Below are 27538 nucleotides of genomic sequence, written 5' to 3'. Positions count from 1 at the left end.
GTGGGATGCGGCCTCGGTTGGAGCGCGCCGTGCGTCGAAATACTGAGGAGCCAGTTAGACGACTTCAAGATAAACGTGATCGCATCGGTGTTCCCGATAGGCGCGGCGCTAGGCACTCTCGTCGTGCCCTTGCTGATCGACAGGATCGGCCGGAAGTGGACAATGATGGTCTTGGTGCCGGCGTTCGTCAGCGGTTGGATTCTGCTCATCTGCGCGGGCACGATGGTGCCGATCTTTGTTCTCGGCAGGATCATCACTGGCGCCTGTGGCGGCATGTGCTGCGTCCTCGCGCCCATGTACTCCGCGGAAATCTCCGAGAAACAAATTAGAGGTATATCACCTTCGCCTGCAATTAATTCCAAGACTCTCGCAGAGTTGAATCATGTTTATTACGGTTCGTGTATTTGAAGAAAAAGGCTCGCTAATGTACATTTCTAATTTATTAAAAAATTTATCGTGGCTTATGAGCCATATAAAACTGATACACTTTGGCGCGAGATTAAAACACAATTTCGAATACGGATGATGCAACGTGTAATAATGACGCGTAGTGTAACGTGGATAATCGGGACACGGAATAAGGCGGCTCGCGGAGTGATGTTATTAGTGCCTATCATCGTTCAGAACACGAGCTCGTTCTCTTTGCATCGCTAATGCGCGCGTGTGTGCGCGCGCGCGCGCGATTTACCGTCGCTTAGCCGAGCGACGAGAGGCAAAGAAGAAGTAGCAGCTTCATTATATGCGGTTCTTCCTTTCCCGTAACAGGGACGACGGGCGCCTTCTTCCAGTTGCTGCTCGTGATCGGTATACTATACGTGTACTGTACCGGTTTCACGCGAAATATAGTCGCGATATCCAGCCTCTGTTGCATCGCGTCGATCGTATTCGGCGTGGTGATGGCCTTCATGCCGGAGAGCCCGTTGTTCTACTTGACCAAAAATAAGGAAGAAGAAGCTCGAAAGTGCATGCGGTACTTTCGCGGCCCTGATTTCGATATCGAACCGGAGATGAACGCGTTTAAGGTTGGTTAAATATTGTGATTACAGCTTAGTCAATTAATCTATAACTTTCTTAAAGAAAAGTAAATAAATGTGCACATCTGCCATTTATTCGCGATTTCTTATACGATCTTTTTGTAATGCATGGGAAGATTAATTCGTACTCATGAAACAGCTTTATATATTTAAAGACAGTAATGTAAACGTAATGTGAAAAAAAGTAAGTGACTGAATAGATTGTAGATAATCGACGAGAAAGATAACAGGTTTGATCAGACTCGAGAAATTCTCTTACCTGTTAATTTTTTCTTCTCATATAATAAGAAATACTTCATCCAATTTTGTTAATGATAGAGTCGATATAAGTGCGTAATGATTACTTTCGCGCCGGTTTTATTAATTCATGTGCTTGTAAATGGGAGGAAACAGGAGCAAGTGGAGAGGAGCAAGTTTCAAAGACCAAGTATCACGGCCTTCATGAGCAAGCCCGTGCTGAAGACTCTGGCCGTGGCCTACGGTCTAATGTTTACCCAGCAATTCAGCGGCATTAACGCCATAATATTCTACGGTTTGACGATCCTCGAGGCAACGGGCGTCGGCATGGAGTCTCAGCTGGAACTGGTCATTTTTAGCCTCGTCCAGGTGGTAGCATGCGTGGCGGCGGCACTGTTGATCGACAAGGTTATATACTTTGATAGGTTTATTGTGATGTCGAATCATGGTTCACAGATTTCGCGATCTGTAATTTATCTAACGGCCGGCTGGCATTACGGGTGCGATCGAAACGTTCGCAGTTGGGACGCAAGGTACTCATGGTGATCTCCATGGCGACGATGAGCGTCTGCATGTCGGCCTTGGCGGGTTTCTTCGTCCTGAAGAACCATCATTCGGAGCTGGCGGATCATATGCACTGGCTGCCACTTACATCGGTGTGCGTCTACATACTCGCCTTCTGCTTCGGAGCTGGTTAGTAATAATAACCATGCGCGATGAATGAGAATCGGATCGAAGCTGCACTTCTATCGATCGACCTATCAAAAAACATGCTATATCCTTCTTAAGAAGAAGAAACTAAGAGTTGTTACATCACGTATTTATTCTTGCTTCTCTTTCAAAATCTTCAAAGATTTTGTGACGGTATGCGTTTATGCAGCACATGCGAAATTGCTTTCTTACAGTTTTTTACGATAAATACGTTCAACGTGACTGTTAGCTTAGCAAGAGTCTTATCGCAAATGTTCCATTTATGCTAGGTCCAATTCCGTGGGCTTACATGGGCGAGATTTTTCCTACGCGCTTGAAGGGTGCAGCGTCGTCTAGCGCGGCTTTCGTCAATTGGCTACTGGCATTTACGGTTACGATTTCCTTTCCAAGTGCCGTCGAAGTGCTAAATGAGTCTGTGGTGTTTTCTTTCTTTGCCATCCTCTGCGCCTTGAGCGTCTTATTCATAATCTTCTGCGTGGTGGAGACCAAAGACAAGACATTCGCGGAGATTGAGCAGGCATATGGGACCCACGTGGGATCCGCGCGGAACGAAGAGTCTCGCAGGGTGGAGTGAAGCAAAGAATTTCCCATGAAACAGCCACCTGTCAAACAGACAGAAGAGCTTCCCGTGGAAAAGAATGAGAAAGATGCGAGATTTGTCGTTTTTGTTTACTTGATTACACAGTTTTATGCATTGATATCAATCAATTTTGAGTTGTCGATTGTCCGTGATACACAATATTATTATCAACTCAATATTATAAAGATAAAAAAAATCACAAAAGGTAATTGTAAAAGTGAAAGTAAAATGAGCGTTGTCTTTTATGTTTACGACAGCACTACTATTTCGCGCTAATAATCAGATTGCGAGATTGCGCATGAAATCAAGTATGAAGTTGATTAATTTATTATTTAGATTTATTTAAAAAAACATGATAGAATTTCCAAAGTGTTTAAGAATTACATAATCGGTACTCTAGATCGTTCATCGTTATTTAATAAGTCTTATTGGAGTTTAAATAACTTGGCCGAGGACGTGGGCGTAACGTCGACTAAAATAATTTCCAGATAAATGAATTCCGGGACGGGAAATGGAACGTGCGATAAGCGGCGAGCGAGATCGCCAATGTACGCGCGGAGGATGCGGTAGCTAAACTTGAACCGCGATATTGTATGCAGTGCTACGTGCAGCGATACGCATCGTGAGCAGTCATTGCACGCTTATGGCCTTGGCCGAATCGTTTGGAATTAATGACAATGCCTCGTGCCGTCACCGCCGCCGCTCTCTCGCTATTTTATTTAATCGAAATGGAAAATCCAATTTTTGACATTATATCACGCCGTTCGCGAATTATCATTGTTACCGCCGAGGGAAAATAAACGCGATGATGAATATTGCCGGCGAATTGAAAGAAAATAGTTATTTTAGCGAAATTACTGTCGATTTTACGGGACAATTCCCATTTCTCGTTAACAAGCCAAAAATGACCCCTCAATTTTTCACGACGCATTATAAAAGCATTTGGATATTTGGATTTTGCTCGCGGATACACGGATTGTGTACCCGGAATTCCAAATTTTGCACAAATTGCTACAACTTCTGTGATGAATGGGCTGAATTTTTTTTCCGTTTTAAAGTATCGCACGTATTCCTCTCTCGATCGATGTCAACGACGACGACGACGATGTTGATGATGATGATGATGATGATGATGATGATGATGATAATGATGATAATGACGACTCCGACGCGTTCATTTGTCATGCAGCTGCCATCGCTCGGTAGACGCTCGCTTTCATCGATTATGCATTCGAATTTATATTTATGAAGCGTCGTGCCGGAGCGTCGCGCGCCGAGTGTCGTCGTACTAATAATGCTGCTATAAACCTCTCGAACGTCAGGCGCAAGCGACTCCGCGTTACATTCTTGCTGGCACGCAGTCGTCGGAGGCCGCCGCCGCCTACTCGGGATTTTCTGTATTATGCGATTGCACGTTTCGTGGATTTTTCGTGGGCGACAGAAAGATACGCCCTCGGATCGGTATTATAATATTATCTAGACCCCTCTAGGATACCGGATATGCGTTTCTCCCGCGCATACCGCGCGTCTTCATTCCCAGATCGAGATTATTGACACAAATACCAGCCGCCGTCTTTCCGCATCTCATCAATTAGAGATCACGCAATGATTTTCGAAACGTTTATTTCTTCAAATAAAAGCAATTCTTACTGTGATCACGAATAATTGCGAAATATTCGATGAAACGGTTCGATCGAATGCACGCGGATATCTTTCGTAGTGCGCTACGTTCGCGTATTTTCGTTATACGATGCATCAGACGGGCACCGTCCGAACATCGAGTCAACATATGTGACATCGTGCGCCGGGCGTCCGGCCGTTTCACTGCCGAATAAATTTCGCCAATAGCACCGAAACCGCGTGAGAAGGGCAGGACGCGGCAAGAAAAGGCAACGTAGGGCGCGCGGAGCGGGCGGGCGGGCCCCAGACGAGTTTTTCACGCGAGCAGACGCAGTTCTTTATCCGTGGGAAGAAACCAGACTTCTGGCGTGCCCCTCTCTCGTCGTCGTCGTCGATGAACCCGCCGTGATAAATAACCCGGAGAAAAGTCGCGGACGTTAGCGCGATCGAGAGGCGTGAAGTTTGGATTCGACACGCTTCCTCCGCCGATCTCTCGGTTATCGCGTGCATCATCACGTGTATCATCGTCGGGTCGGACTCGCCGGGACGCGCGACTTCCCCTCCCCCTAGCTCGTTTCTGACGCATTAATTTGTTGAGTACAATAGCCGCGAGTTTGATTATCGTCGGCAAGTTATGTACGGCGAGCGACCCGGCGCGGCGCACGCAGGGCATAAATTAATTTCATAGACGAGGTTCGACGCGATGGTTCGTTTGGAGGCAACGTGTGACGGATTATCGTTGAACACAGCACGCGCGTCTTCTTTTGCCTCTGACTGACGACACGATATATGTATATCTCTGTTATCTTAGCTCGTTCACGATGCATATGCTTCTTAATCTACGCGTCGTTCACTTTTCAGACTTGTACGTCGTCTTAACATCATGGAAAAAAGTTTTGAATGGGAACGAACGCGCGGATAAAGCTGTGCGCTAGATGAAGTTTCATCTAATTATTGACTAGGAGGCAGATACATTTCGACGAGTATCTCCCTCACAGCGGGAACTACAACGTGACTCGCGAGTATCCGTGTAAGTCGCCGTTAAGGAACGAGAAAATCCGCGTTCTCTCTTACCGCTAACCGCACCACGGCGAGATTTTCTTTTCCGTGTCCAGAAGAAGAAGAAGAAAGCCGCGACGTCGCCGAGCGGCTCTAACGAGCAATAAGCGATATCGGGACGCGGTTCCCATCTGGCCCCGGTACTCGAACCCCCGGCGGCATTTCCCGATGAGGTTGTCGCCAGACGGGAAATAAATAAATAGAAAGCACGTCGGGTTTGCGCGCGTGCTGGCTCCGGAGTCCCCCGACCGACTCGCAGGAAATTGACAGCAACCAGAACATCGGCTATGTGTTTCTCACATACATTTCGTTCCCCGGGAACACGGAGGACGACGACCGTGCCCCGGGGCGCCCCCGGTTCTCTGCACCGAGACCCGCGCGCTCCCGTGTTCGCGCACTGTCTTCTCGAATCCGACCAATATTCAGCATCCACGGCCGCGTCTCTCTTCGACCGCTATTCTCTCTCTCTCTCGTTCGCTTTTTATCTTGTGTATATTTCATGAATGTGGAATGCGGCTTTCCGTCGGAAGCGGATTGTTCCGAAAGCATCGGATGGACTTCTCTTCGCTGCTCGATACTGTTTATGGGAAAGTGCGTTCGATTTGGGAATGGGCTACGTTAATGCGCGATGATGTAATCACCGTTTTGCGACTACGCGTACGGTTTGTATGCGTGTTTGTTAATTGAAGCTTTAATCCTCTCGATTATATCCAGTTACGGCATACAACGCAAATTGATCTGTTCATCGGTCATCATGTACTACAAATGTAATGCATATTAGTAATATTGTGTAATATTGTACGATATTACGTACTAGTCAATATTGGTAATAATTTGCGAATTACAAAATTTAAACCTTTTGATATTTTAAGAGAGCAGAGTTTTATTTAATTACAATTCTTTTTCGAAAGTACAGGAAAGTACAGTTCTCGCAGAGTTCCTTTGATGGCAAACGTATAAAACTTTCATTCTTTTTACAAATATTCGTGAAAGTGAGAAATCTTTCGCAGAGAAATGCTGTGTTACCACACATTTCGAATCCCTCTTTTTTTTATCATCATGTCATTGGAGGAGCTGAGCGTTTCCGAAAATGCAAATTAGGAATTGTAATATTTTTATTTGAAGATACGATAATTGAGACGAAAGTTTGGTTTTAAAGTATATGTTGTAACGACCGCGATTATAAAATTTTATTAAATTTTAAGTTGTTAAATAATTACAAAGTATCATATTCCGCAATATCAATTTTAAAATTTAAAATTTCTTCCTTCCATTAGTTCCGGTGAACGAAATATAATACTTGAAACAATTTAACCGAGTTGAAAACTTGAGTTTCTTAAAAAAATTGTTAATCAAAGTTTTCAACTCGATTAAATTTTTCATTTCGAGTATTTATGTATTTGACTTAAATACATAAAATGCATTTTAAGAACTTATATGTTTAACTTGACTACATGTAAGTTAAACACATGAATACTTGAACTGAAGAAATTCAATCGAGTTGAAAGATTTAAGTCAAGTCAACAATTTTTTTTCTCATTGAAGATCAAATTCGTCGATATTTCCTTAATTCGCGCACATCTATTTATGTTGATTTACTCGACGAATTCGCGTCACTCGAACGTCACGACAATTTAAACTCTGGTTTTGTAAATATTCTTCAGACGTGAACTGATGCATACGCGTGATCTGTCTCTCTCTCTCTCTCTTTTTCTCTTTCTATTTCGCGCTTTACCTCCCTCTCTCGTCGCGACCCACACGCAATCCGCACTTCAAGGCTCTCGTACGCTCTCGTGCCCCCGCACGCGGATGACTTGGCGGACGATACACGTTCGCGTAGAGCTCGCGTGAGCACTCTCACGTACGTACATGCGTGCATACGTGCGTGCGTGCGTTCGCGCCCTCCCTCCTTCCCTCCGCGTCGGAGAAGTTGCACACTGCACCATTGCACGGTCGACCGTGGGGCCAACGGCCTCTCTCCGCGTGGTATCGCCGCGCCGGCTCGCTCGCTCGCTCGCTTGCTCATAGCGACAGCTCGCGCGACCCCGGGGAGAGCCGAAAAGAGCCGCGAGACTCTCTTTCTGCTGGCCTTGCCGTTAACCACTGCGAGAGCGCTTCGCTCAGATCGAAATTAATCATTTTATTGCACAACGATTGTACGAAGCGTTACGCATGACGTAAATCTAATTACAATGGGCTTTACCAATGACATGTGCTTGATTACAATAAAATTATCTTAACAGTGTCGCGCGTGCGGCTGTGTCTCCGTTAACTTTGCGAAAGCGACCTAAATGCGAATTACGCACGAGATATTACGGTAAAAAGAGGAAAGCACACTAATTGTTATCTCGTTTTATCCAGCTGGCTTTCCGCGCTGACACTGGTGTACGCAACTCGGTAATACAAACAGTTAACGCCGTTGAAACTCTCATTAGAGTGAGATACACGCTGGTATCATAGCGACGGTGACCGTCATTCAACGTCGCTAGCGCGGCGCTTTTATCAGGTTTTTTTTCTTTTTTTTTTTAATCCGGTTTAGGATAAACGGAGCTTACGCCGTTCAAACAGGATATTGATTGCGCGCGCTGAAAGCGTCGTCCCCGCTCGCGAACGTAATGAGCCGCCCGTATTGTCCGCGCGCCCGTGTATTTCCGTAGGAACTTCGCTTTCGTCCAACGGCGATATCTGGCCGATATCGTCGTCGTCGTCGTCCGTCCGGTATCGGGCGGGGAGGCCCCATAAATAAATTGACCACAGAAATAAGCGCGTATCGCCACTCGCGCCGATATATTAGCGTTTACCCATTATGCCGTGCGCGCACGTATGCGTTATCGCGCAGCTGCTATCTCCACGCTCCGCTCCGCTCTGCGCCGCGCCGCGCGCTCTCGGAGAGGAGAGGGCGACGTCAATGGAGCTCGCTGTTCGACTCTCCTCCTCGCACCGATCCCTTTATCGTCGCGCCGATGGAATAAAAAGAAGGCACTCTACGCGAATTCAATGGGCGTTGCGTGCGCTATCGCCTTGCATTCTTCTCGCGTTCTCTTTTTTTCCTCCCCTTTTTCCTTGTCTTTTTTTTTTCTTTTTTTCTTTCCCCATCGGAGGTTCGGCCTCCTTTGCCTTCTCTCGATCTCGTCGATTTGCGCGACGCGTCGCGGGATCGTTTGCCGAAGCGGGTCTGCATAGGGAATATAACGTAGTCGGCCTAATGTCGCTTGCGAACGTCGAACCTTTGCTCTTGAAGAAGCGAAGGATACTTGGCGATTGACTTTACTCCTTAAGAGTGTATGTCATCTTAAAAAACATTATAAAAAATATACAAATTTTATAGAATATTCTAGTATCTGTGTAAAGTTTGAGCACAATTCACTTATTGATTTAAAAGTTATTTAATTTTTTGTTTACTCTTGATTCTTATGTAAAATCGCGTTTTGCAAGTACTTATTTACAAAGTTAAGGGGGAGGTAGCCAATTTACCAATCGAATCAAAAAGTTTTACATACATTAATAAAACTCTAATAAAAATATTTGTACAATTTATTTATTAGATTTACTTATTCATTTAAAAGTTATTTATTTAAAGCTGTAATAAAACGTAGTAATTTTCGTTGCAAAAATCATTATAAAACAAATTTGTTGTTTTATTCTTTTCCTCTTTGCATTAAAATTTTTTAGGGAAAAGAAGAATAAATCTAAAGAAGCCTTCAATTTTTAAATTTCGATAATTTTTAGTTCGCACTGTACAGCTAAAACATCCTTAGATTTGAAAGCTCCGAGGGAGAGAAGAAAACAGATTTAAATCGAAATGTGAAAAGAAACGTAAATGAGGGAGATGAGATCGAAGATCGTTATTGCGCGTATTCAGCAATCTCCATTTTTTTACAATGTACCGAGATGGGAATATTCGTATCCCTCATTTTCTAATTTGCGTGCAACTGTCTCGCTAACATGACGAAGCTGCATGCGTCCATTCATGCCGTCCAAGTACTCTATGCCACGATAAAATTTACAATACATGTTGTATTCAGCGCACGAGTAACTGTAAATCGAGGTAAAGTTTCTTGAGGTGGGAAGATGAATGAGGAGGAAGAGAGCGTCATCAAAATTTGCATCTTCAAAAAACCTTTTCACTGCTGAGAGCTGCAAGACTCTGCGCGCAATATCATATTGTGCTGTGCCCCCGTCGTCAATGGGTGTCTTTGTTTTCACGAACTTTTCATTTTTTTTTTTTTTTTTTTACTCCTCTCTCATTGCTGACATCGTGAGCGCATCATACTTCGCTGTCTCGCTAACAAGCAAGATTTATTTATTCAGATTATTGCGCGACTCTCATCGCGCTAAATGCAGATTTCACGAAAGGCTCTTACATGACGCAATTTATTGCATTTATCTCGTGTACCTTCTTTGCAAAAAGTCTGCGTTTAATCAATTGACGTAATATCTCGTTGAATTTGCGAGAGTAACGCGATTTATGTTAGCAGTGACAAATACATCTAGAACGATTAATATTAATCAAGGGACGACAGTGAAGTGCGTGCATATACTCGCTTTGTATCGCGCGATCATGATGATGGATTTTAATATTCCAACGAGGGTGCTTACTGCGCCATTTATCAAGGCAATCAACGTAGTAGTAGCATATGTGTACAGAGCATGGAGCGTGTATAGAATCGTATAGAGCGAATATCTTTTTATTTGTAAAGCTTATGAAATTGTTCGTCGACGCGGCGGTATGGTTAGCACTCTTTATTAATACCGTTCGTTTTAGGGTTCCGATAAGCGGTATTTATTAAAGCCAACGACCGTAACGTCCGTATATGCATTCCAAAGCGAGGCTTCCGCCGATTTGCGTAATGTATTATTACGCATTTTCTAACTTCCATATCGATAAACAAGCGTTCGAGAGACGGAACGAGCTCGCGTTTGACACGCGAATTTGTTTTCCTTGCCGTTCGGGCAACGGTGCGCGTATCTCCGTGCGACCCAATTGCATATAGCGTGTGCGCATCTGCTTCACGAGCGCAGCCTCTGTGGGACACTTGTACCGTTGTCGATACGGCTGCGATTCGCGCCATCCGGTGGAACGGGCTCTCTCCTCCTCTCCTTTTTCTCCACCAAATCCCTTTACGAGGACGACGACGACGAGCGTGATGACGGCGTGGCGTCGGCGATAGTCTGGTTTGCCTGATCGATTTCCGATCGCCACGTAAACCGGTCCTGTCCGTCGTTCGAGTGATCTGGAACTTTCCGATCCCCGAAGTGGTAAAATGTAATCGAAGCGGATTTTTACTCGAGAAAATTGATCAGCGCACGTGAAGCGACACGTATCGAGTTACTTGCGTGCAGTTCTTGCAATTTATCGACTCGTCGCGTAAACATTTGGATTCACTTCTTTGATATATTCTCTTTATTATTCGAGAAGATACCTGAAGGGTAAATACGACGCATAATTACACTGAGAAAAAAAATTCCTAAACTTTAATATTTATTCGAATAGCATTAATGAAATAATTACTTACGCTACATAAATATTTATTCTATAAGAAGGAATGATATTTAAATTAGTTCTTGTACTAAATAAATGTATAAAAAATAAGGCAGATAAAGCAAATCTTAATACATATAATTATTATGATATCGAATTAATTATTTTACATAAAAATTATTTTGATATTATTATAAATGTATGTATTAAGATCAATATTATTTTTTCTCGTTATAATAAACTCGTTCGACCAACTGCGTTTTACTTATATTGGCATCTGCGTTAATTTTTTATCTTGGTTTTTTTTATTTATTCTTGGAGCCCTGAAAAATTACATTTAATTTTTTATTAAATAAGCATATATTTACATTTAGTAAATATTTTATTAGTACCGTTCGAATAAATGTTTATTAAAATTGAGTAATTTTTTCTCAGCGTAGCTTTTATCGTGACAAGGAAGGACAGAAGGAAGCTTTATGCATTATTATGCATTACGTACGTGTTACGTATTTGCATACGTAACGTACGAAAATATCGTTTACGGGAATTGCATGCGTGAAACAAGGCAGCCTACGTTGACGCAACAGCAGGTGCAATAGTGACATTTAATGACGCTTTATCACGCTGTTTCCTCCGATTTACTTTTTCTGATGCTCCCTTCCGGTAGTTGATGGTGCAGCACGGCAATATCGCTGCTGGAACGGTGAAAGATAAGGCTCGGACAGGAAACATTGCGAAGCACGGTGGCGGCAATTGCACCGCACGCCATTAAATGCGCTTTTACTCTCCCTGCATTTCGACATATCTCAATTATTTCGCTATTACCATTACGGCATTATTCCCGACGCATCGCCCGGCGAATTGCGGCATGCGAATTCATTGGCCGACGATGCGGAGGATGATCGTGATCAAAGCCGGCTGCTGCTCGGGGCGTGATTAATGACGGTTCGCCAATTAGCTCTAACGCGCAACATTTGCCAATGTTGGTCTTGGTAAGCTGGCGTATGACATTTTTCGAATTAGCAGCTAAAAATCTCCGAGACGTATCTCGCTCGGCGGTGTACGTTTCCTGCTCGCTGGGTAAAATATTCTCGCAGATGTCGGGGCCGCTTTTAATTACGCGCCACGGTGTGTCGGGACAAAAGGAGGAGAGGTGTAGGGAGAGACACGCGGGGGTACGGGCGCGCGCGCGCGCACGCAGGATGTTGAAGTACGGTGAAGGGCGAGGAAAAAAATACGTGGCCATAAAACATTCGTGCAATAAAACTGCCTGCAACAACGGGCAAGCCTGCATATTTTAAGAAATTAATTTGTCGAAGGACAAATTGCCTCGTTTTACGAGACGCGGGAGAGAATGCGAGCGAGAGCACTCGGTGAGTTTAACCTTCTCAATATCTTTTTTTTCTTTATCCGCTCTCTCTCTCTCTCTCTCTCTCTCTCTCTCTCTCTCTCTCCTTTGCTGATTTTTCCCTAGGAGGGTGTTGACTGCGAGTCGTGCACGGAGGAGCAAAGGGGATGGAGGGAAAGCGCGGCGATTCGTGTTGTAGAGGGACGCCGCCGTGGAAAAGTCTGTTGCGGCTAATTTGCGCTATCATAAATCTTCTCGCATCGCGGTGTAACTCTCGGAGCCTCGTTGAAATTTGGACTTGGAAAAATGATAACCAAGTGTAATATTTGCAAAGAGAAATGAAAACTTTGCGAGTGGGGGAAGCGGACGGAGGGTACGTCTGGTTTGAAGAGAATAAAATGTTCCACTCCTTTTCCGTAGAGAGCTTATCGGAATTTCATTCATCTTAATCACTCGGTATCGAGTTAGAAAGATTGTGCAATTTTGATTGAAGAATGTGCAAAAATGATCGTCGCCTTGATTATACACGCCAAACGTATAATAATTGGAGAAAAATCGACGAATATTTTGCGACATTGAGATTGATTTATCGCCGCTCTCACAATCCGAATGACGAGCGGGCGTCTCATCGCAAGTGAAGGAAGGCAGGAAAGGAAGAGAAGAGCGTCGCGTCTTGTCTCGTCGAGGCGACGGCCCCCTTTTCTCGACGCGTGTACATAATCTCGCATCTAGTCAGCAGCGCGCTCGTGGAAAGAAACGGAGAACGCATTATTTATGCCTCTCTGCTTTTATGGACGTAGGAGACGGCAACTCGCGTTATATACCGAAGCATCTCCGTCTTGTTCTCTCCGCTCGTCTTACCAGGTTCTTCCTCGCTTCTCTCCTCCTCCTCCTCCTCTTCCTTCTCTTTCGATTCGCGGTCTCTAGATCGGGAGGGATGCGTTTTCGCTCAGTGGCTCGTCTAATCGCCATGTATTTTCGCTTCGTTGACGTGTCTCGAAAAATTCGAGCGCTTCACGTGGAAAGTTTCGCGGAAAGTACAATAAATATACATTTTCTCTTCTTATTTGTGAAGTTTCGTTTTAAACATACTTAATAATTATATAACAAACCACATATGACCATACTTAATTACATAACAAACCGTAAGTCAAAATGACATAAAAAAATTGACTATTGGAAAAATTAATTCTTCACTTTAATATATCTAAAAGTATCACCAATTTCCTCTTTATTTATTTAAACTGTTTTATTTCCAATCTTAGAATAGCGGTACTATATAAGTATTATATATATAAGTATATAAGAAATAGCAAGTGATCCGTATAATTCAAGTTATATTTCACGCGTAAGAGAAACGTGCACCTCATGCAGGCGAATTGTGCAGACAAATCATTTGAGTTTAACCTTACAAGAGCAATCGGGTTAAATCATGTGCTACGAATCGTTTTATTCCAGCGGATAATTGCGAAAGGGAAACGCGCCAAAATACTTGATGTAGGCTCATTAGGATGTTCCGCAGGATATCTTCGTCAATCCGACCGGCGACAAAATCGACACCAGCGGGGGGACCCTTCGCGTCGGCGTTTTCGTCGACCCTCTTATTCCGCGCCAAGAGGCAGAGAATCAATCTCCGGCGCGATCTTCGAGCTTGTGAACACGCTCACGCGTGCATCACGCACGGCCCGGCCGTGAGCCACGCCGCGCACACGAACCGCTTTATGTGGCACAAGGATGCAGCTCGTCTGGGTCATTACTGTGTCGTGTTCCTTGCGTTCCCCACCGACACCCATGCATATATACATACATACATGCATACATACACACATATATATGTATATATCGCAATGCTCTGTGATCCCATCATGTAACGCCTAATAATTTTGGTGTGTAAAGTTCTCGACGCACAATGCAATTTCGATGCGTGGTATCGTACCTCGTAAATACGATCGTAAATCGAGTTTACAGAAATAAAGAGGCGTGCGCGAATCAGTTATTAAATTATCGCTGTATTTTCTTCGGAACTACAGAGTCTGATCGTTGCATTGAAAAGAAAATCGTGTCGCATTTTATACGAAAAAAAAAAGACAAGATGGTACGGCTCCGAAATGAAACGTTTAATTATATCATATATCGGGCCGTTTCTCTATTTTGACATGTTTCGTGTTCAGATACTTGACATATTCGCAGTCGAGAGGCGATAGAATAAGGCGGCGAGATGAGAGCAGGGAAGAGCGTTACGAGTACACAATGGCATTCATTGTAGCGATGGGATGAGACAAGACAGCCTTGTGATTGATCGGAAGGCACGCCGCGCGTCATTGGAGGTGCGCTACGAGAGAACGAAGGGGAGTTACACGCGGAAGAAGGAAGACACGGAACCTGTCTCGCCGGTGTCAATAATCCCGAATGGATTGCCAGCGAGTCAGAGGATGTCGTCGCGATGGTATCTTTGTGCTTCGGATCCTTTGAGATCTTTATTAATCCGGCGACTCTTCACGGAAATCAATAAAGCACGGAGGAGGAAACTCGTGTTATTACGCTGATCATTGTTCCTTTACGGCTCTGTTTCCTTTCATCGTCTTGTTTCGCGAGCTGGTTGGCTGAGCATTGCCGTGCAGATCCGAAGCACTCGCGCAATAAAGTGCGGAAGAATCGTAAAAGAGGCCAATTAAATTGTTAATTAGAAATTACAAAATTGATATAAGATTATTACAAATTTATAATTTGCAATAATTTTGAACACTAAATGGGAAATAAAATTTTACAAGCTTAAAAATATGAACGTATAGGTGGAATTAAAATGCGAACACCTTCAAATTATCAATTTGTTTTTTTCCCCCTTCAGTTTGAGATGCCGCGTTTTTCATTCTATCAAGCGTGTACCAACGAAGACCGATTCTAGAGGACAATGGATATTTCTTTGCATTGGTAATTGATCTTCTGCATAATCACGCCTACTTTTGCGCGATCAGTTCCTTGGATGACTCGTTCAGGGTGTTACCGCGGATCTTTTTTTAGAAACGCACAATGACGCGCAATTGAGAGAAATCAATGACGCGTATTAATTCGGTCTTGTTTTACATTACTGCCTCGCCTTCGTTACCGGTACCGTTACCGGCGAGATGATTACGCAAGCCGGTTGCAACAACCGCCTGCTTCGCATGTTTGTTTTCCGCGAAGAATAATTGACTGTCACCTACACAGGTCTGTCGTCAGCTTCGTTCCGGAAAGGGAGAAAACATAATTGCCTTCTTCTCTTTTTTTTTTTATTCTTTCCTGTCCAATTAACGTCGACTCCATTGACCTGCCTTGGACGTTTTTTCACAACTTCTCGATTGGGGAAGGACTTCCCGCTCGCAATTAACATTTGTCTTCCCTCAGATGCTTCTCAGAGTGCTCGCGCTTCTCACGCGTTTACATGACAGAAGTGCTTGGAGTCTCTCGAATTATGGCCGTGTTTCAATATATCTTGCCAGTATATGAAAATCCACAGTAACGTGAACTACATAGACTTTCAGTGTTGGCAGTGTACATGAAAACAGCCTCTATAGGCAAAACAACTGCGAATCGTTTTCGATGAAACGGATATACATTTGTATTTCTGAAGTTTTTTTAATTACTTATTACAGTATTGAGGGAAAGCTTGGTCACATATTTTCCTAGTTTTTTAAAGAAATTTGTGAGTTTAGTGCCAGATGATTTGTGACAATCACTAACGCTAATGCTCCGTCGCTAGTCATAAAATATCGCAAATGCGTATCAGAAATTGCCGAGCACACTCTGCCGTGCTTGATACCACGCAACACTTCCACTTGCAACTCAGAACATTGATTGTACCATTTCTGAGGATGTAATTCGTGTACGGGCAATCGGATGACGAGTCACGTCGGCCGGCGCGGCGTCGATCTAAAAATATCGAAGCGGTAACGATACTGCAAAGGAGACGGGGGCGCGAATGCAAAAAGGAGGCTGGGGAGTCTAGACGGCGGACAATAACGATCTCTCTGGGAGAGAGAGGAAGTGAAAGAAAAGAAAGTGCACTCGTTAACTCCGGTGGAAAACGAGCTCTCCTCCTCGTCCGTAGGCCTCGTCGCGAATCGTGCGCTTCTCGTTCAGAGCATGACGACGAGACGAGACGAAACGAAGAGAAGCAATAAATCTTGCAATAACCATGTCGGTTGTTTCCAGCCTGCACTCTTCCAGCCTCCTTCTCCCCCTGTCTCTTTCTTCTCTCCTGTCCTCTCGGCCCTTATCCGAGGCGACCATCAACGGCGTCGATGAGAGTTCGGCCAACTAGGCTGAAGCTCGTTCCACCAATCAATCGAGTCAACTGCTCGCAACACCCCCGCAATTGTGCGACGTGCGCGTTAATTTATTGCACTACTTTACTCTGACCTTGGGGCCCGCTATCATAAACGGCGGGCATAAACCTCGCTTTACGCATCGGTCGCTTTGGCCGCGAAAAGAAAAGAGATCGCTTCTCCTTTTCCCGTTTTAATAATGCATCCCGTCGTCACCGTCATATGCATACGGCGCTTTCGCGACTTGTAATTTCTCCGGCATAATTTGCATGGCGGAGAAAAGGTCTCCGATAAGAAAACGCGCGATCGCCGTTTGTTTAAAGACGGAATACATATTTACGCAGCTAGGACAACACTTCAGCGCGCGGCGAAGAGAAGACACGCTGAGAGTCCGCTGGTGCGGAGTGCAGGGGATAAAAAGAGAGAGAAAGAATGCGTTCGGCGTGAGACACTTGGCGGATCTAAGCACCACGCTTTTCACCGACTCTTAGATCGATTTTGGTTACAAATCATTGTCGTTCAAGCTTCGAATTGCACTCTACTAAATTATTCCACAATTATTCCATTAAGCCCGAATCTCACCTTTGTCTTGCTCGTTGGGGGGAGGGATGTAGTGCATAGTCGCATGAAAACGTTATCGCGTTTCTTGGAATTGCGAGATAGAGGAACATCTTTTATCTCTTTACAACACTTGCACTCATTTCTCGTGATGTCTAATTACTCTATTTTGAAATGCGTGCCGTGCTATCGGTGTCGAGACAAATTTTGTTTTGCTTTATTTTCTGCCGTCCGTTGTATTTTTGGTTTACTTTACGCAGCATCGTCCATATATCCCGTCTATGCGCGAGACATCGGGTTTTAAATGACGATCGTTAAGCCCGAATCTCACCTTCGTCTTGCTTGTCGTGAGGGGGGGGGGAATGTAGTGCAGAGTCGCATGAAAACGTTATCGCGTTTCCCTTCTCGTCGCCTTTGGCGTGCCATAGTCCTCGTTCTCATCGTCTCGTCGCATCTGCGAGAATTCGTCGCAGGGTTGCGTCTCGGGGGCTCCGAGGCGGCCCCGGCGTTTACGAGTCTCGAGGAACTAATTGCGCCTCGCGCGGAAAAATTTATGACCAGTTTTCACCTCGCGCTGAGTTATCGCTGAGACGGCGCTATTATCGCCGGAATGGGCCGCTATCTGGAATGCCGGAAAGTAGCCGATGGTTTATCGCCACTTACACAATGGGGGAGGAGAAAGGTGTTTGCGTTATTTCCCAATGTACCGTCTTGCGCGATTCGAAAGTTGAGATGTGCGATTAACATGATTAACATCTGGACATTTAAAGGAACGGCGATCGAGAAGAAATTGTGCCTTTAATAAAGTTAAAAAATGAAATGAGATAAGATTTTACGACACAATATATTTCTGCACGCATGTAAGGTTACTTGATGTCGTTTTTTTTTTGTTTTTTTGAAAGAGCATGTTTATTCAGCTTCGATTAATTAGTTTTTAGAGGAATTAAATTCGTCTTGTAGAGGCTGCTATTAATTCGACTTTGTTTACCGGAAGCTAGACTTGAAATTAACATTCATCATTAACATTTATTCTCGAAACTTTGAACGGACGTACACGATATATTTTGATTCCGATAATTTGGTTCATGTAGCTATTCCAAAAAGGTATCCCGGGGGATATTTAGACGCGCGTTTAAATGCGCTTTAAGCGGGGTGGTTATCGCATATTTGCTATTTCAATTTGCTAATTTGCACATTCCGCGCGTGTGCGTGGCATGCGCGAGGGGCCCAAAACGAAAATTTAACTACCGCACTGGTGGTGTCCGGTGAAAATTTAGCCCGGGTACCTCGGCGTAGCGGGCTATTTTCGTTGCGGTTGGCGCTCGGACAGATCCTCTTGCTGCTGCCTTCCGCTTTTATCTCTTTTTCTCTCTGTTTTCTCTCGGCGCGCTGCGACGACGCGCGCTTTGCATCGGCCGCGGCGGGAGGAAACGCCTGGCTTCCTCGGGAAAGCGCTGTGCGCCGTTTTCGCGCGCGCTCGAACACGCAACCACCGCCGCGTGTGTGGTCCGCGATAGCGAACGAAGGGAGAACGTGGGCAGGGATATCTTCAAAGGAAAGTTCTCCCGAATTCCAACGACGACGACGGTGACGACGACCGTCGTCGTCCTCGCGCCCGAAGCTAGCCTTCTCGCTGCCTTCGTTTTGCGGGCAATTAGACGTGCGTGAAGATGGAGTAACGTCTCGCGAAAATCGTCCGGAAAATCTCTTTGCAACCGTAATTCAACGCGGTAACGTGCTACGGATGAAAGCAGAGAGGGCGCGAGGGGACTATTTTAAATATTTGTTATTTTTTGTCGCGAGGCAGGAAAAGTAGTTAATGCGATTATTCGTAGTCGTCGTAACGTGTGATACGCTCTGCGGTTTCGTCCGCTTCACCCCAGGTCCGCAGGCAGCGGTTTCCTCGGTCGCCGGAATACATCCGACCAAGTTATACCGCCATCGTTTTGGATAATTAGGATAACGCGGTGACAGCGGCTAGAGAATTTCTAGTTGGACGCGACATTCTCCCCCAAATTAATGTCAGAGCTGGTATCCTCGTCTTGACATTGCTCGAGGAATTTTCTTTCCCGCGAAAGAAATTTTAACTTGAAATACGACGTAACAAATTGAAGAAGAGAAATATAAATTATGAAGACTTTGTATAATGAAATGGATATGAAACATAATATTAAAATAAAATTCCACAAAAGGAAAGTATCAAAAATTCAATTTAATAATTTGTCCCGTTAGCGATGAACGCACGTTAATTTGTGATTAAAATCCTTTATATCCTGGAATATTACGTTCAATTTAATTTAACGAATTTGATTATTATGTAAAAATAACATTTTGATAAAATTGTGACTTTTATTTCGCATTTTAGTTTTTGCGGTAATACGATTTTCAAGTGTGAATCCAAATCTGATGAGGTCATTGCCGCCGCTTTTACGAGGGTGTCAGGTGGGGAGGGGAGAACTTTATTGGTCTCTTATCACCCGATTGGCGTAACGACAAAATGTTTATTGTTCGCCTATTTCGCAACAGTCGGAGGGTTATCGCGCTAAGTGTCGGAATAGAGTCGCGATAAGCACGAGGAAAAAGGATACGATGAAAAAAAAAGCGCAGTACAACACGTATATCCACTTAACAGTTGTCGCAAATGTACTTTTATTTCATCGAAAAAATTTACTTTATAATAACTCTATTTATGCGCTGTAACAAAAATTGATACAGAAATAATCGGGAGAGAGATAATTTCTATACGATTAGGGCGTGCGTTCGCGAAGACGAATCTTATCTCAAAAGCATAAAAACTTTTTTTCTGTATTTAAGACCGGCTGATACGACTTTTTAATTACTACGTATTATGGCACTTGCGATAATTATTAGCGATAATTCGTTTGCAAGAGCATCATCATATTCGGAACACGATTCGCGCGACAGAGATGCACTTTCGTTGTAATCTATCGAAGGCGCCCGATAGTGAGAGACGGGCGCGTTTCAGATGGGGGAGCGAGCGGAAAAAATAATCGGCGGTAATTTAAAAGTATCGCGATATATTAACGAGTCAGCCACCCACGAATTCACACAAAGGAGATTTGCTGCCACTCACACGTACCCGCTCACTTCAATTCATCAGTCAGTCGTAATAAAGCAATTTATTGAACGAGATACGAAAGCGCGCAAAACACTGTGTTAACTTCTCGCTGTATATGTATTGCATCGCGAGTGTGTGTGCTTCAAGAGAAGAGTACACACCGTGGTGTATGACCTGTATCGCATATTATCTCGATATCCTGCGAAACGGCTCGTATCTGCGAACGTGAAAGCTTTTCAGTTCAATGTACAGCAATTACAACTATTTTCGTATTATCAATCGCAATGTTCACGGTAGAGAGCTTCTCCATTTTTGATATTCCAATATTCATAATTTTATATTATCAATACAGAGTTGGATATTACATACTTGCCGGCCGTATTTAACTCATTTTGATTATTTTAATTACACACTGATAAATAATTGTATCATAACACGAGCGCTCTCACTCATTAAGATATTCGCTGGCTGTTTCTGTGTCACGTATATTTTTTGAATTTTATTGCACATTTCCCGTTAGAGATATAAAATCTTGACGCGCGTGTATTAGAAAGTTAGGCGAGTCATTTCGCACAGAGCGGACAGTAGAGAAAGAGCCGTTCTATTCGCGTCGAAAGAATGAGAGAATATTATATAAGCTGTCACAATTACATTTAATCTTATACAAATCGAGTTAGACTCTTGTCGAGCCTGTCATTATTGCAATCTTCCGTCGAAGCAATTAACTGGCCGTTCTTATCCGTCGAGGCTTTTCAAACCCGTGCTGCGTTGTTGCGCAGGACGTCACGGTTTCATCCACGTTTCTCCCCCGCGCTTTCCCTCTAATTTCTGACAAAGCGCCTTCGAATCTCCGCCCTCGGTCTCTTTCCTAGGCTCTTAGGATTTAGTGGAATCATCCGTCCAATTAACGGTGGCCCAGCGGTCGGCCTTTTGCTAGGCGCTTCCCCATTGACTTTTAGCTCTATTCCCGCGTCCACTTCGCGAAACCAACGAGAAATACAACGGTAATTCAATCCGCAGGACTAAAGGGAACCAACGAACTTCTTATGTCTCCCATTCTCGCAGTCTTTGTACACCGTACATGGGGATCCACACATCCAGGACTCTGCAATTGCGCGGAATTCTTATCGAGGACGCCCGTTCCTCGAAGCGGCGAGTTCGTTATCGTAACAAGGGACTGATTAATTGAACGTAAAACAGGCCTATATGCTTAATGGTCCGGCGACCCGCGATATTAATGACGCGTATTAATTTCGTTTCGTCAATGCCTAGTCGAGACTAAGAAAGTTAGTATAATGAACGGGATGCAATAATTTAACTTTAAAATTTTGTTTTTTACGAGAAAATGATAAAGAGAGATAAGTAAAAGTAAAGATTGTGTATTCAATACTTTCGACATGGATGTACATATACGACGGCGAGGCACATATTTGTTGTAATAATTTATATTTACTCTGCGGCCACGCGCGCGTGCATCGCTCAGCAAGAAAGCTGTCTTCTTTTCCATTATACAAAAAGTGAAAGAAAGTAGCTTCTATCGGAAATGAAATTGATAAAGATCCCGACGAAGAAGGAGAGACTGCTCCGCTTCGGTCAAACTGTAACTCGAATGAAATTGCAACTCGCCGCGCGGTGTGGCACGCGGCGAATAAAAGCTTTTTAAATGGGATTTGTCCGTCTTATAAGTGGCGCGCCCTGCACCGGGGCGGCAGAATAAACATTTCGAGACGAGAGCCGCAAGACAAATACGAAAATAGAACGGACGATGATGGCGAGCGGTCGGAACCAGGTTCCCCCGCGGCTTACCGGATTTAATTAACAATCGCCACTTTTTACGTGTCTGCATTCCTTCCCTCCCCCTGCTCCTCTTTCTTCATTGTCCATTTTTCTGGTGCGCCCGTACATTCTCGCGTGTCTTCCGTTTTTATTTCGCCAGGCTTTATAAAATATTAAACGCGGCGTGACGGGCGCATTTTACCCCCACAACCCTCTACGAGGTTCGTAAAAATAACCGTACTAAATATCGCATATCAAAACCCGTAAGGTTTAAAAGGATGAGAGGATAACAGAGTTTTTCAATTTTTGCGCCACCTCACGGACGACGTCGCGCGAGCGACTCTTTCTTTAAGATTTCACGGGCACGCGCTTACGACACAGGTTTATATAATCGTACCTATACGGGGTCGCGCATCGTCTTCCCAGACGAATAACAGTGTACTCCGGCCACGCGCTTGTCCCTTCGAGTCCCTTTGTCCTACCGTCTCGAAGAAGGATACCGGAAACTCCGTGCCTCCCAGGTCCGTGATTAATCGGACGAGATGGAGGCGTACGAAACGCGATGCGTTTTCGGCGTCACGGTGCCTGCATTTCAGACCGCATTGTTCCGTTGCACGAAACGCCCCGTGACGCGGTTTTCTTGTGCCGTTCCATGCCGGTACAAATACGACAGGAAATACGAGTCCGTTCCCCATTTTTATGCTGCCAGCCGCACCTCCCTTCGTTCCTTAATTTCGGGTGTCGTCTTGTCGTGATTAAGGACTCTCGACGGCGAACGGAGCTGGGTGTGAGCCTTTCTTGCAGCTAACAATCTCTTCCCGGTTATGCTAAACGATTTGATTATTCCCATAAAATCGTAGTTACAAAAAAAAGCAAATAAAAACAACTTTTTTTCCCCCAAAGAATTCGGATATTATGGATGACCGGCTCAACTTCGAATTATCCCCACAATAATATATATATTTTATGTACTTTTTAATATTTTGAATAATTAAATTTTAGATTTGATTGAACACTGAAATTGAAAATGATTGTGACGTTAACGAGCACAGCGGTAGATGTGCAGTTACGGGAATACTGCAGGTCGCTTCGCTGGTGCGAACAGACGCGAAATCGAGACGTGTCGCACGCGTTATCGTCATCAGGAAGTTCTCCGACAACGTTCCTATCGGGCGAACACGCGCTCCGGTCTGCACGTTACCGCGCCTGGAGTCTCGACGAGGGGACGACGACGACCGGCGTCGGCGTCGCGAGATAATGTCACATTCGGGCGCCGGCTCAGCTCTCTCGCACGTTCGATTCTCCGTCGCACCGACGGCGCGAAACTGTCGCGCGGTTGAAATTACCGGAGGAGATTGGCGCCGGCCGTGTACGGCGGTCAGGAAATTAAATGCTGTCCGGTAACATTGTTTCCGACGAAAAAAAAACGAGATAGGATAGCGATGGTGAGTCACGATAGAACGGTAGCCATATCGGACACGCGATCGATGATCGAAATGCGCGAGCTTAATAACATTTCAGCGACTAAGCATTCTCTATCGGTGTCTAGGTTTTTAAAATTTTATTTAAATGGAAAATTTAGTTGGGTTCTTCTCTGCCGAGAACTAGCGATATTTTTGGGAAATATAAAGTAGCGGTCGTTCAAACATTAAAAATCGCGAACGAAATGAATCTTGTATGACAACTGAATTATTCGATAGCGAAAACTTTAGTTAGTAGTTTGTTAAATAAATATTAATGACGTAAAGTAATTTGATAGGTCACCAGAGATCTGTATTTAGGAAATTTAAATTACTATTGAAATAATAGCTTTAATTAGAGTCGGAGCTATTGTCAGGACCGGTAACACGGTTTTAATAGACATTGTTATTTTCTTTTTTTTTTTTCTTTTAGTACGATGACTAAGGAACGATGAAACAAAAAGGTTCCGCGCTGTGACTACAAGCGCGCGCATCATTGCGCATTAATGCGCTGGCGAGAGTGCATTGTGTATTATACAGCGTGACATTGTGTCCTCGTTGACAATGGCTGGGTGTGGTACCGGTCGGGTTCTCGATTTGGCAGGTCGTTTTTTGTGAAGCTATCAGGTGACGTCCGCCTCCGCCACCGCAATTTCGATGGCGATCCACTTTCTCATCATTTACACGCTTCGTGATTCGTCGAACCTTTTCGATTGCGTTTTCAATTATCGGCTATTTTATGTCCGGTATTCTTGATTCAAAGTATATTAATATTGAATTTATGTAAATTTTATTCATTATCGTTTAAATCTTCGGAACTGGTATAGCTGCGTTTGACTTATATAAATAATTTTATATAAATAATTTAAATTGAATTGAGAGAGAGCAAGAGATTCTAATGTGTCGCTTTCACTGCTTTGCAAAATTTTTATTATTTTTTTTTACGGATCTCACGTACACGTACAAGCGACTTTTGCGAGATAATACCGTTCTTCTCGTAAACATTATTTAAATAAACCAATCTGGAATTTTTTGTGTTGATGACTATACATATATATATATATATATATATATATATATAGATATATACATGATATATCTCTTTCTTTTATGAATCTTTAAATATTTATGAGCCTATTCCGTTGTCTACTATTATATAATATTTCTCATGCTATTTGCATTCGATTATTTAAGGCGTACTTAATTCTCTGTGAGAGCGATTTAATCTTGGCAATAGCGACAAGCGTCTGAAAATAACAGAATACTTTTCAAGCGTCGGAGTCTATTTCTTCGTACCGAAATTTAAAATGCAGATTTCTTCGTTTAAGAGGCTTGTCGTCTTCTACGAGACACCCTGCCAATTAATTTTATTATCCCTGGCCGGCATAAACGCAACATTTCTACTCCCATCACGGACCGTAACAGGTCGGAAGGGTCAAAAAGTAAATATACTGTACGCTAAATCTAGAAGTGTAAAGCGGATATGTTAATCGCGCAATCTTCGACTCTTGTCGTAAAATCTTCCATCTGCGGTCTCCTCGTTTTGGTTCCTAACCATCTCGCCAGAAATTCTTTCGCACAATCTTGAAATAACTCTTAAAGCGCAGCCTAGATTCACTTGACTAATTGTTTATAGAAAATACACTTGTGTAACACGTAATTATGATTTTAATAAAGCATGCTGACGTTTCGATATTCAAAAAGTCCTGCGTAAGAAACAGCGACTCGGCAACAAAAAAGTGCAATTTTACCAATGAAAAGAAATGTTCTGAAATGCGGATTTATCGCATCATTGTCCCTATTGGTTGCGGGAGAGAAGCACCTTGTCATTGCTTCCGTCTCCACGCTACGTGACTCAATTTTACGCAGCAATTTTACGAAGGTGTATATATAGAGCGTGTGCATTGGAGCGTACATGTGTTTACGTATATATAAAAAGTTCCGTCTGGTGGTGCTCCATACATATTTAGAGCAAACAATCGCTGAAGCACCGAGTCGCTTTCTTCGTCTCCTTCTTTTGTCTCTTCTTTCCTCCCGCGTCCATTTCATTCGCGGACCTTGCTTTGCATTTAAACACGCGGTGTTCACTTAATTTATGCGAGGCAGACCGGTACTTAGAGGTGCTTGCATACATATAACAGACATGCCTATCCAGCTGGTAGAGACGACGATATGAATAGCCGGTAACCGCGCCGCGTCGCGCCGAAACTTTCTTCGTTAAAGGCAAGCACCTCGTTATTGTTTCGAGAGAGCGATACGACTCGTAGTTGAATACGAGCGAACTAAAAATTCGTTTCTCATGTGAATAGAGAATTTCGTGTTATCTGTATAACAAAGACGTATGAAATATATTGTCTGGAAATATAATCGTAATTATATGATGTCGATTGGAAAACAAAAAGTTCTTCCGTTCTTCAAACTTCTTCCGATTTTTGCTAGGTAACATTTCTACATGCGAAACTTTTCGCTCTGTTTCGACCATTTCGGAACGAAATGTCGAAAATGCTCTCGCATGTTTTCGACGTTTGAACAGAAAGGCAAACCACGCCTGGGGTGTTACGGAATACACCAAGGATATTGCTGGGGAAGGGTTCTGCTTTTTGAGAGTTTGTACGCGGGCTGGGAGGAAAGAGAGGGTTCTATCGCGCTGCTTGCTACGTTCTCGCATTGTCTCGACTGGGTTTTACGAGGTGACGGAAGCCGTGGTGGCGGCATGAAGGCCGGTATTAAGAAAAGGGTGGCGACGACGGTGGCGGAGGAGGGACCGCACGGAGAATGTCTGGGGGTCGGCTATAGCAAGGAGGAGCGAGTTTACACCTACCCACTAATTTTATGAGGTTAGTTAACTCCCGTAAGAAGCTTACGGACAGGCTTATACATGTACTTAGTAATTTTATAATTTAAACGACAGTTTCGCCGCGGTATCGCGAGTGCTTTTCTTCGTTTCCAGCGATTACATCGCTGTTCGCCATTTTCTTGCATCTCTGCGCACAAGTTTATCGCGGTTCTTCCTCAAATCTCGTTGTTCGAGGTTTTGCCTCGCGACGAGCAGCCCCGAGCGTTTCGCCGTTTTATCATGCGCGATCTCCAGCCTGCAGTTTGACATGTTAAAAGCACACGCGCCGGCTAGTCAATGAACTGAAAATTGCTTTTATTTCTCGTCAACGTAAAAGCACCCTGGGGCATCTACAAGTTTTGATTGCGCCATAATAAAAAACAATAAATATTTGCGGTTTTAATAGCCGTCATTGATAATATAGATGCAATCGGTTGCAATTTATTTTCTATATTGTAACAGTAAAATAAATTGCGCGTAGAATAGCTGTCGTCATGGTTGACGAGAGAAACTGTAGCAATTACGTCGTTGCTGACGTATTAGAAATTATTGTCAGGAACAATATCGGCATGGAAAGGTATCTATTCGACTTTAATGTACTCGCTAAACTCGATCGTAACCAATGTGCACTGCGAACTTGGGCGGATCGATCACGGGGGCTACCCTTTCGACGGCACACCTTCCAAGTTCCTCTCGCCATCTTCGACGCTCATTAGACGTAACCGAGTTAATTTTCTCGCGAGGTGTACGTCTCGCCTCGACGGCGAATTTCCATGCAAATTCATCGGGACGGGCGTTTCGCAGTAAAATTTCAAGGGTTGCCCCCGTCGCGCAATCCGACCCTTTACCTCCACATTTCCGTCTCTTAACCCTCCCGTCCTCCATCTCTCCCGCTCTACTCCGGCACTTTCTCTGCGGGAGCCACCTCCCTTCCGAAACTTTACGAACTCTCCGTTCGTTTGAGTCAGCTTCTCTGCTGGGAATTAACCGGGCAACATCCTATTAGCAATAAAGCGTGCCATCGCGCAGTTGTCTCACTCTGGCTCACCCGTGCCTCTTGTAGGTGGACCCCTCGCATCCTCGTGAATCCTCTGCCTTATCTTTCCACATAAACGTATTTCCAATTTTCGGCGGCGCACTTTCTCCTGTGCGCAACGATCCGGAGCCAGATTTTTCTGTTGCAAAATCTTCCTTACGTCATTCTTTTAGAAATCAGCGCGAAAGAATAAGGCGTACGTTGTTCGAATCGATCATGTGAAATATATTTTTTTCTTTTATTACAGTTTGGCTTGATATTTTTATCAGCGTATTGCGTGACATTTTTATTTTTGCTCGCGCTTCCTCTGTTTTCGTTGACACGCAATTTTTTAGATTTTTGTTACCGGATTAGTTTTTTTCTATATTTTTTTCCCTGCGTAGGTCGCACTTCCTTGTCACGATATTAACGTCATTCG

The 27538-nt window shown here is 44.0% G+C and overlaps 2 protein-coding genes across 2 annotated transcripts in view; both read left to right on the top strand.

The window, feature by feature from the left end:
* LOC105200279 (headcase protein) overlaps positions 1–27538 on the top strand; it is a 158672-nt gene that overhangs the window by 74326 nt on the left and 56808 nt on the right.
* On the top strand, positions 1128–2241 carry LOC120359005 (facilitated trehalose transporter Tret1-2 homolog). The gene has a single exon (XM_039455170.1). It carries the CDS (start codon positions 1371–1373, stop codon positions 1815–1817), a length of 447 nt encoding a protein of 148 aa, XP_039311104.1. The 5' UTR covers positions 1128–1370; the 3' UTR covers positions 1818–2241.

Source organism: Solenopsis invicta, chromosome 11 (assembly GCF_016802725.1).
Source record: "Solenopsis invicta isolate M01_SB chromosome 11, UNIL_Sinv_3.0, whole genome shotgun sequence".
Taxonomy (NCBI): domain Eukaryota; kingdom Metazoa; phylum Arthropoda; class Insecta; order Hymenoptera; family Formicidae; genus Solenopsis; species Solenopsis invicta.
The sequence above is the reverse complement of the archived record's forward strand: the minus strand, read 5'-3'. Positions and strand labels throughout refer to the sequence as shown.